Source organism: Bufo bufo, chromosome 3 (assembly GCF_905171765.1).
Source record: "Bufo bufo chromosome 3, aBufBuf1.1, whole genome shotgun sequence".
Lineage (NCBI taxonomy): Eukaryota > Metazoa > Chordata > Amphibia > Anura > Bufonidae > Bufo > Bufo bufo.
This window is the reverse complement of record NC_053391.1, coordinates 255,741,221-255,753,181: the sequence shown is the minus strand read 5'-3', so window position 1 is coordinate 255,753,181 and position 11,961 is coordinate 255,741,221. Positions and strand designations below refer to the sequence as shown.

Genomic DNA, 11,961 nt, shown 5'->3' with positions numbered 1-11,961 from the left:
CTCTGATGTATATGTTTTCTTTTCTCATCTTCTCCATTCAGACCAGACTGCCATGATAATTTCTATGAAATATCTCTTGTCTCTGCAGAGTTTGACACACAGATATCTTAGTTTCCTACTTTTCCTCCTCCCCACCTTCTCAACATCCCATCCTGTCACTCCCAATACTATGCCCACTGTGCTCCCCATTAGTACTATTACTAATACCAGATAGTGCCACCTTCAATAATTGTTTTCACACATTGCCCAGAAAAAGAACTGCAGCCAGCAAATAGTGACCCTGACATGAATAGTGTCTTAAACATAGTGTCCCCCAAACTAATTGCGCTAAGCTGATGATGTGTCAACTGATACTGTGATACAAATTATTGCCCACCATAGTAATAGTGCTCCCCAAAGTTCCACCAATAGGTATTATTCTCTGCCAGCGTGCACTTAGTGGTAAACGTGCCTCTACAATGCATGGTTGTACACTAGGTATCAAAGATGTCTACAGTAGAAGTCTTATATTTTTTTTTATTTTTTATTTTTTAAGTAACTGGCTATACAGTTCTCATAGCTGTGTGGGTAAGTGCTTTGCCTCTGATACATAAGGTCATGAGTTTGAATCCCATCATAAACTTTTCTGAAAGACAGGCTAAATAAGTACACTATCACCAGATCTTCAACACTAGAGGCTGGTTGGAACACAGGAAGAGGAAGAGGCCTGCATCGCATCGCTGACATGGAGGTAAGTATAAAAGTGTTTGTTTTTTAATACCGGACTGTTACTTTACTGCCACGGGGAGGTGGGCTATTGGCGCCATGATACTGGCACATGGAGGGGGGAGGAGAGAGGCACTTGATACTGGCACATTAGGGGGCAGGGGGAGAGGATGGCACTATGATATTGGCACATGGGGGGGCAAGAAATGGACATGAATCATGAGGGGCAGAAATGCGAAATGATGGGGGGGGCAAGAAATGGATATGAATCATGAGGGGCAGAAATGTGAAATGATGGGGGGGGCAAGAAATAAACATGAATCATGAGTGGCAGAAATGTGAAATGATGGGGGGGAGGGCAAGAAATGGATATGAATCATGAGGGGCAGAAATGTGAAATGATGGGGGGGGGGCAAGAAATGGACATGAATCATGAGGGGCAGAAATGTGAAATGATGGGGGGGGGGCAAGAAATGGACATGAATCATGAGGGGCAGAAATGTAGATTTGCTTGTGTTGACAAAAATCCTTGCATCGGCCCTGCTTATACTGTCTACAATTTAGATAGGATTAAATATTCCCCAGTGCTCAGTTTGAAATAAAGACGCTTGCTATAGAACTGTCAGTGAGTAATCTTGTTCCTCAATTACTACAAAACTACTCAGGCATGCAGGTTATATCTATATATGTTATACAATATACTCATCAATCCACTCTCATCATTCAGAGTCCCTCTGACAAGATCAAAATCTATAAGGGAGAAGATGAAGGAGAAAGGCGTTCTGGAGCAGTTTATAAAAACACACAAGAGGGATCCAGCCATGAAATACAGCTTCAACCACCACAAGAATGACTTTGCAGTGGCCTATGAGCCAATGAATATGGATGTAAATATTTTTACAAATCTTTCGCTATCAGCTAATATTATTTAACACATTAACTAAAATGTTAAGAACTTACTGTTGTCTCAGTTTGTAGCCATGTGAGATTTTTTTTTTATTTCGTGCCAGAATATATTGTTTTTATATTCCTCATGTAAATGGAATGTACTCACCCACATGTACTCCTCAGTGTGGCTTATATAGGGGTTGTTCGCCTTTTATTAAGTGATGGTCTATCCTCGGGAAAGGCCATCGCTAGCTGATTGGTGGCAGTCCCACACCCTACAACACGGCCAATCAGCTGTTCGGCAATAGCTCAAGCACTGGCAAGTAGACAGTGCTCTCAAATTTCTAGTTGAGTGAGTTGTAGTTGACAACACCTTTACAATCAATTTTACATAATTTACACCTTATCACTCTGTGTCTAATGAGGTAATCATAGTAAAAAAAAAAAAATGTATTTAAAGGGGTTCTCTGGGCTTTTTTTTTTTACCCCTCCCTTACTCTGCTGTTACCACCATCCCTGCTGCACTCACCCAGGCTGATATGTGCCTTCTCTTCCTGTTCAACTGCATTTACTATTATTCAGCTAAACATGAAAAGACTGCACACATTAGGTCAGGACCTGGGTGGAAGAGCCCACAGCCTGTGTGAGTGCAGTGGGGATGACGGCAATGGCAGAGCAAGAGATGGGTAAGTTTTAACCAAACAATCTTTTTTACACAGGTTAGAAGAATGGCCAGTTTTTATAAAAAGCCTAAAGAACTCCTTTATATGTGACAAAAACTCCCTAAATAATTATGGTATTTGCTAGTAAGTGGAGCACCATTATGTATGGGTTCGTGTTATGCTTCTGGTCTGATACCAAGCTTAGAGCATAGCCACAATTAAGCTGATTAGTCACCAGTGTTCAGTTGTTGAAAACACCAAGAAATAGGACATGAAGTTAGTCAAAAATCAAGCCAGGAGAGAATTTGGAAATGAAAAGACCAGAGATAGAAAAACACACACTGAAACCTAGCCATAATCACTAGCTAATAGTAGTATAGTGTCACTGAACCCTTTATATGAGAGTCCTGGAATCCCGTTGACTAGCTGGGAGGTGCACCAGCACTGCTCAGCATCCTGGTTTGCTACTTTTCAGAAAAAAAAGACAGCAGCATTAGCCAAAGCAAAATGTATGTGGTATCATATGAAAAACAAAAACTTTTCTATAAAAAAATGTTATTATCATTTTCTATATTTTTTTTCTAGATGCATTAATTAGTCCACCAAAGATTCTGTTTTTAAAATATTCTGGAGTTACACATATTCTGGAGTTACACATTTCCTGTACTGCCAGTACAGCAGGGTGTGTGTGCTTTGTGGGTGAGATGAATGGAAGTCAATTGACAGAGAAATGTCATAGATTATTAAAAAGGTTGTCTGGAACATTGTTGGCATATCACTAGAGTGTCTATCTCTAGAACTCAGCTCCCAAATAGAACAAGAGTGTGCCGCATATGTGTGGCTGCCCACCAGTCATTTTTATGGGGGTGCCGAAAATAACCAAGCGCTGGCTTGGCCATAGAAGTGATTGGAATTACAAGGTGCTCTCTCACAAACTTTTGGCACTCCGTTCAAGATATAGGTATGGCTCCCAGATAAGTTATATCCTAGTGATATGCCACCAGTGTTCCAGGTGAGACCACCCCTTAAAAAGTCTCCAGGAATTGTCAATTCCGAATTGATGTTACTAAAGACCTTCGCTCAGAGTCTAGAATGCTACAGGGGATATGCATAGACAACCTTATATGAATATACAGGTTACAGTGTTACTAAAGTACCTTATCTAGGCCTCAAGCAGTACATTAGAGCTGTCACTGACTTGCCCAGCCTCTAATAATAATGTAATAACTTTTCACATTCTTTGTCAATCTATACAACAAAGCTGACATGCGAGCTACAGAAAACAATTTATTGTAACTGATATGCCGGCCAGTGTGAAAACAGAAAACTTAAAAAAAAAATTATATAGAACAAAGTATACAATATATTTATAATAAAAACTGATATAAAAAAATTTATTTTCTGATCTTACGTAACTTTCAATATAATATTTTATGAAGCTTGATTAAACACCTTGGGGCACATTTATTAAGACCGGCGTTTTAGACGCCAGACTTAATAACCCCTATACCTGGGGGTGAATCCGCTGAAGTTATGAAGAGGTACCCGCCTCTACATAACTTCGGCGGATCATCCACGACGTCTAAATATAAGACAGCTTCCTAAAACAGGTGTAGACAATGGTAAATGAGACGGGCCTACCTGCCTGTGCCCTTATCAGCCCATAACATTCCCACTTTTATAGACCTGGCATGAGCAGGAAAAAGTGGCAGATTGCAATGCAAAGAAACTTTGTGCCGCAATCTGTGCCAGAAATACGCTTAATTTAGGCCTATTTCTGTTGGATAAATGACCCATGTGTTTTTTTCTGTTCCAGGCTTGTTACTATGGACAAATTAGTGTTGGGACACCACCTCAAAACTTTATGGTACTGTTTGATACAGGATCATCCAATCTTTGGGTTGCTTCCACTTACTGCCAGAGTGAAGCTTGTCGTGAGTATTTGGGAGGATCATATGAAAAATATGCAATGGGAAAATAATAGCCAAATTACAAAACTTAGTCTAGGTTCACAAATATTACTCAGTTCCGGTTGCCAGTCCCTTATGACAATAATTAAAACTATTTTATATAGATTATATCATAAAAATAATTATAAAACATACAGAGCTCTAATCCTAATAAAACATATTTTGAAATAACAGTGGACTTAAACTTTGATGAAAAAGTTGTACATTTGTTAAAGCTGTCAGTAGGCAGGGGCAGATACTGAGTTTTGTTGAGGTCATATGATTTTTTTTTTGTACACTGCACATGTGATGCCTATATATACACTGTTTCAATAGGGTTTGGACAGGGGAACCTGCTTTTACTCTGTGAAAATGCTTCTTGGCAATATTTTAAAAAAAAGTATTCTCCCTTTTTCAGTTATAGATGTTTTTTTCTCAAAATGTACACCGTAGGTAATTTAACTGAATAAAGAATTTTGCTTCTTTAGAGAACCACCCACTTTTCAACCCAAGCCAGTCATCTACCTATACCTCCAATAATCAGCAGTTCTCCATGGAGTACGGCAGTGGCAGTCTTACTGGTATCTTTGGATATGATACTGTAACTGTAAGTAATGTATCAGATTACTTCTTAACAGGTGCTTTAACTTTTATCCTTAAAGGGGTTGTCCAGGAATGTATAACAGGTGCCTACCGACCCTACTGAAAGGATTATACTCTCCTGCTCATCACCGCTTCAGTCCCCAACAATGGATCCTGCATCTCCATACTCTGGTCTTGGGTTTGTTTTCTTCCTTGCCATCATTGGCATGGTCACCTTATCCTCTTCAGCCAATCGTTGGTTTCAGCGGTGATTTGTTCCAGACTGGAAGATGGAGACATGGGAGCCAGCACGGAGGTAAAGAGTGTGGAGCAGGCCGCTGGCACCGGTTAGAAATTATGTATTCATGGACACTCCCTTTAATGAAAATATGTCACTACTTTTGACATGTCTGTTTTAGTAAATTGGTAAATTTAGTAATTGTATCCCAGAATATTACAATTTTCCAACACCCATTTCAACACCCATTTGTCAATTTAGCTTGGTTTCTAGGTGCAGTGACAGAAGAATGAAACAATGCATGGTTATAAGAATAGATGCTCAAGAATTGTTATTTCATGGGGAATGCAGGAATTTACTAAAACACATATCAATAATGAGTGACAGGTCCTCATTAATGCAGATATTTGAGATGTAAAAAGTCACCATGTTAGTAAACTGTTCCTAAAATGTGCAAAGCCCAAGCTTTGTTTTAACAATGTAAAATACAGTAATAACAGGAATATTGAGGAAAAGCATCACCTTCTCTTACATAGGTACAAGGCCTGACCATCACAAACCAAGAGATTGGGCTAAGTGTGAATGAACCAGGCACCAACTTTGTGTATTCTGCCTTTGAAGGAATCTTTGGAATGGCCTACCCTGCTCTTTCTGCTGGAGGTGCCACCACTGCTATGCAGGGCATGCTGCAACAAAATCTGCTCACTTACCCAATCTTTAGTGTCTACATGGGCAGGTATGTTTTTGGTAAATGTGCATTTTTTTTTTATAATTGATGATGTTACTTCTTAACTGAGAAATTTAAACACTTAAAGGATTTACAATCTCTTTGTAGTCAATCAGGAATGGTCGTTTTTGGTGGTGTCGACAACAACCTATATTCTGGTGAAATCTATTGGGCACCGGTCACTCAGGAGCTGTACTGGCAGGTTGCAATTGACGAGTGAGTAATTTTTGGGACAAATGTAAGCTTGTCATGGGAAACCATTGTATTCTTACAGTAATGACCCACAAAACTCTTACAGTGACACGCAAAACTAATGTATTTCAGGTTTTCCATCAATGGACAAGCAACAGGTTGGTGTAGCCAGGGTTGTCAAGCCATGGTGGATACTGGAACTTCTCTCCTTACTATACCACAACAGTTTTTGAGAACCTTCCTTCAGTATGTTGGTGCTCAAGAAAGCCAGAATGGAGAGGTGAGAATGGTCACATAACATGAATATGCGCTGTAGCCTATCAATCAACATTTTGAGGGTCTGGGGGAGGCAAAGTTAGTGCTCTGGTCAAACTATGAACTACGAGACCAGTGTATGTTTTGATTTATTTCTTGTGCAGCTTTGGATGCTAACAGTATAGACCTGTCGCTATAATATGCTACCCTTACATAGGGCAGCATATTAGGCTGACAGATCTGCATTAAAGGAAGTTTAGGTATGTGAAATAAGTTCTATATTTACATTGTGTAAATAGATTTTAAAAAAAGCAAAAAACACGTATGTCCAAAAAACTTTATACAATTAACATGTTGTATAATTAATCATATTTGATATGTAAACTAATAGGACATCATCAGTCTGCCTTTTCATTCATAGTACTTTGTGAACTGTAACAACGTGCAAAACCTTCCAACCATCAGCTTCACCATCAACGGTGTGCAGTTCCCCATTTCTCCTTCTGCCTATATTCTTGAGGTACCTTGTTTTTGCATTCACATTCATATGAACAATGAAAGGTTAAACATTGTTGATATTTGTATGTATATGATTTCAAATATCATCTTTTATATATTTATCTACAACTAATAATTTAGTTCATTCGCTCTAGGACCACATTCCGATTGCCATTCTTCATTTCCAATGTTCTGCTCTATTATAGGGTTGACACAATCTGTGACAGAAGCCCCCAATACAGCCTTTAACACAGATAAATGTGACCTTACACACACAATGTAGCCCGTTAACCTGCAGAAATGTTGGTTCATGAAAAGATCCAAGTCATATAAAGTGCTGTGAAAAACAGTAAGATCTTGTTTGAAAAAAAAATGTCTGCCATATTCAAAGTTAGTCGGTGAATAGGTAGAGAGAGACGCGGCACTCACCAGTGGTCTTTACTCGTTGCTTTTATTGCAGGTAGAGCGGCATGCTGCGCAGGCAGGGGAGCGGGATGGCCACAATGTGCGTCGGCGGCGACGGCCGTTTCGCGCAAGGATAGCGCTTCTTCAGGCCGGATATGACGTGCAGGAGCACGGATAACCTTTTATAGAAGGAGAAATGCTGGGCGTCACAGCGGTGATCCCAGACCTCCCCTGTGTGCAGCTGCAAAATAGATACAAACAGAGACACAAGGCATTAATACAAAAAGTATCGTTTAGCAAAACAATGTGGAAATAAGGTACTCATTCTAAAATTGGGCGACAAGTTTCAGGGGCCGAGTCGAATGAAAGGACGTTTAAGTGGTATCTAGATACCTTGGATGCATGGAAAGTATGCCTGGAAAAGAGACTATATGGGGAATTCTCAAAAGATGGTATAAATAACCCAAAAATTTCGAGTAAGATGATGGGAGTGGCGGCAATAAGAAGGTGGCGGGACAGTATGGTCACAAAAAGACAGCCATGTCGTTCTTATCATTGAGTCCATGGGGTCCCATGGCATTGGTCCTGATGATCCATCTGGCCTCTCGTTGCAGCAAGAGGTGGTGGCGGTCACCTCCACGGAGGATCGGTCCCACGGCCTCAATGCCAGCAAAAAAGAGGCCAGAGGGATCACCATTGTGAGCTGCATGTACATGTTCAATGAGGCGGGGAGAACCTCGTCCGGTACGGATGGAATTAATGTGCTCACGCACCCGTTCAAGCATTGGCCTGATTGTTTTTCCGATATAGAACATGTTGCAACTACAAACAATGACGTATACCACGAAAGGGGTGCGACAGTTAATAAACTGTGTGACCTTATGTGTGACGCCCCCTAGGGACAGACTTTTTGCTTGGGAGTTCAGATGGCAAAATGAACAAGTTCCACATCTATGGTTACCTATGGGGATTCTACTTTGCAACCAGTTAGACCTTTTAGGTGGCCGAAGAGCGCTCTGGACCAATTTGTCCCTTAAAGTGTGGCATTTCCTAAATGCCACACTTTAAACTACTGTGCCCAACTACTGTGCCCAAAGATGCATCATGCTTCAAGAGGTCCCAGTTATTGTATATTGCCCGTTTGATGATGTCAGCTACGGGACTGTATTTAAAGACGAAGGCAAATTTTTCGTCTTTGTCACTGCCAATGTTGTCCCTGAGGAGACCAGATTGAGGGCGACTGGCCGCTCGATGTAGTGCATCCAATACGGTCCTCCTTGGGTAACCCCTCTCCAGCAGCCTACCCATAAGTTGGTGTGCCTGCTTAAAAAAGTCAGCATCGGTGCTGTTGATCCTACGCAACCGGACAAACTGTCCATAAGGCACCGCGTCTTTGACGGCGGGGGGATGGAAACTGGTCTGGTGGAGCAGCGAATTAGTAGCAGTGGGTTTACGAAAACCTGTTGTGTGCAGGTGACCATCAACGACGGAGACATGTACGTCAAGAAAATCCAGACATCTGCCCCCAAAGTTGAAGGTGAACTTCATGTTCATACTGTTAATGTCATTAAGGTACTGCACAAAAAGTCCACACTGCTCTTCGCTGCCCGACCAGACCAGGAATACATCATCCACGTATCTAAGGAACCTATGGATGTAGGCGAGAAAGGGATTACCCAAGGAGAAAACGTATGTCTCCTCAAATACCGCCATATACAGGTTGGCAAAGGTACATGACACAGGTGTGCCCATTGCTGTACCCTGTATCTGGCGGTACCATTGGCGGTTAAACTGGAAGACATTATTGCTGAGTACCAGATGGAGAGACTCCTGTACAAATTGAGAAAACACTGAGCTTTTATCTGTGCGGGCAAGGACTGACGCAATGGCTTTGAGGCCAGCATCATGGGGGATACGGGTGTAAAGGCTCTCCACGTCCAAGGACACAAGGTGGAATTCCTCCCGCCATTCAAAATCATATTTGAAGTTAGTAACAAGAAAACGCACTAAAAACTGAACCTTTACACTTCAAAGTGCAAATTATATCTTAGATTCCCCTTTTCTATGAAGTGATTGACACCCAAGTTTCAAGTAATGCACACAGTAAAGCGTCTTGCCCAACAAATATAGACCTTCATGTTCCAGCATCTAGTACCTGTGCCTCTAGTGAAGTCAGTATAAAACCAAGCAGAGCATATTAGGAGTATAATCTCAGGCAGATGTAGCTACAGTACTAGCCAATAAAATTCAATTTGCATGAGCACTTATTTTAATAGTTTTAATTAAAGTGAGGAGTTTTGACCATGCTAAACAGCTGACAGCACTAGGTGAGAGCTAGGAACAGCAGCAGAAAATTAAGTTTTTTAGAGCTTTTGTCATCAGGGGTAGTGTGAGAGAGCAATTCACTGTGAAGTGCAGTTAAGGAGCACAATCTGGCAGAATAGCAGTTCATATTCACATAACTCATAATAATATAAGCTCCACAAAAGTCATGTTTGTGCTACACCTATCACTGTTAGTAGCTTAGCATGGTCCAAACTGCTGTCAGACTCATTTTAATAGAGAAAATGAGATCTTAGACAGTCCCACACACAATGGTTGCTGCTCATAATGATTTTTGTGGAAGTGTCTTTTTTTATGTTATCTAAAGTTTTTGAGGATAACATGATTTTGTGGTAATATTGAATTCACTCATCTCAGTACATTATTCTTTAAATTTGCAGAACAATGGCTACTGCACTGTTGGAGTAGAAGTGACCTACCTGCCATCTCAAGATGGTGAACCCTTCTGGATTCTGGGTGATGTCTTCCTCCGCCAGTACTACTCTGTTTTTGATATGAGTAACAACAGAGTTGGATTTGCACAATCAGCATAAAAACCTGCAGTTACGTACCTTTTTCATATAAAAATTGGTGCAGACTCTGCTTATAAACTAGTACCATGGAAGAGAAAGTAATGTAAAAGCTATTAACTATGAAATAAACCAATGAAATGACTACCCCCAACATACACTTTCTGTGATATGAACGTCATTGTACATGTATAATAGAGAAGGGTAAACCATGGCACACTTATACTGTCGAACACACAGAATTCTTTATTACGGTGCTCAAATTAGTATAAGCACAGATCTGCTTTTTCAACATCATAAGTGTACAGTGGTTCTGCCTTCACTATTGTTGTGGATGTTTCCCTACCACTGAGCACTTGGTACCAGAGTGCTGGCCATTATTGATCTATATTGTACATGTATAAGGCATATAATAACTGAAAAACAACATTGAGTGAAACCTTCTACTCCATAAACACATGCCAATAAAACATTTTCTAAACATTCCCTTGTGTGAGTTTCTATATTTCTAGTAACAGCTTATCTCTACCTTCTATGATACACAAATTGCATATAACATTCATAAAATATGCCTTCTTATTAGGTCCTTTTATTTTTTTAGGAAAAATCTGATTCCCTTGTGCAATGAAAGATTGCAGCTGACTGGTAGTTGTGTTCTATTAGGGTACGGTCACATGGTCAATTTTCCTGATGCAGTTTTGGAAGCCAAAATAAGGAGGGAAAGTATAAATTACAGATACTACACTCACCTAAAGAATTATTAGGAACACCTGTTCTATTTCTCATTAATGCAATTATCTAGTCAACCAATCACATGGCAGTTGCTTCAATGCATTTAGGGGTGTGGTCCTGGTCAAGACAATCTCCTGAACTCCAGACTGAATGTCAGAATGGGAAAGAAAGGTGATTTAAGCAATTTTGAGCGTGGCATGGTTGTTGGTGCCAGACGGGCCGGTCTGAGTATTTCACAATCTGCTCACTTACTGGGATTTTCACGCACAACCATTTCTAGGGTTTACAAAGAATGGTGTGAAAAGGGAAAAACATCCAGTATGCGGCAGTCCTGTGGGCAAAAATGCCTTGTGGATGCTAGAGTAGTGTTGGCCGCGAATATTCGCAATGCGAATATTTCGCGCGAATATCGCATATTCGCGATTTCGCGAATATTTTGAATATCGTTCTATATATTCGCGAAATCGAATATTCGTTTTTTTTCTTTTTTTTTTTATTATATTTTTTTCTTTCCCACTTCCCTAAAGTTGTTCTTACCTGTCCTTCAGATTCCTGGCTTCCTGGCTGCTCCAGTCAGTGGCGTTTTCAACTTACTGCTATATTCCATATTAGCTAAATTACAATCTAATCTATATGTGTATTTTACGAAATTTCGCAATAGTCGCAATTGCGATGCGAGTAATATAACACGAAATATTCGCATGAAGATTTCAACTTAGCACTGCTATACTCCATATTCTAGCCTAATATGGAATATAGCTGTGCTAAGTTAGCACTGCTATATTCCATATTAGGCTAGAATATGGAGTATAGCAGTGCTAAGTTGAAATCTTCATGCAAATATTTCGTGTTATATAAGTCGCATCGCAATTTCGACTTTTTCAAATGTTTTTAATATTGCTCTAACTTCGTCTTTTAGAAATTTCGTAATATTGCTCTAACTTCGTCTCTTAGAATATTACGAATATTCTAAAAGACGAAGTTAGAGCAATATTACGAAATTTCGTAAAATACACATATTAGCCTAGCCATAGTCAAGTCATTAGCATAGGAACGTTGCCTTATACTATCAAGATAAATTTTCGCAATATGCGAAAAAATAATTTCGCGATAATTGGAATAATTGCGAATATTCGATTTCGACGAATATAACACGAATATTCATGCGAATATTCGCAAAATATCGCGAAATCGAATATGGCACCTCCCGCTCATCACTATGCTAGAGGTCAGAGGAGAATGGGCCGACTGATTCAAGCTGATAGAAGAGCAACGT

General features: G+C 40.1%; 1 protein-coding gene across 1 annotated transcript; it reads left to right on the top strand.

The window, feature by feature from the left end:
- The first annotated feature begins 1,436 nt into the window (after positions 1–1,436).
- On the top strand, positions 1,437–9,977 carry LOC120993348 (gastricsin-like). The gene is made up of 8 exons (XM_040421874.1): positions 1,437–1,592; positions 4,072–4,189; positions 4,693–4,811; positions 5,561–5,760; positions 5,860–5,967; positions 6,076–6,223; positions 6,620–6,718; positions 9,825–9,977. The coding sequence occupies exons 1-8, from the start codon at positions 1,470–1,472 to the stop codon at positions 9,975–9,977; spliced, it is 1,068 nt and encodes a 355-aa protein (XP_040277808.1). The 5' UTR covers positions 1,437–1,469.
- The last annotated feature ends 1,984 nt before the right edge of the window (positions 9,978–11,961 follow it).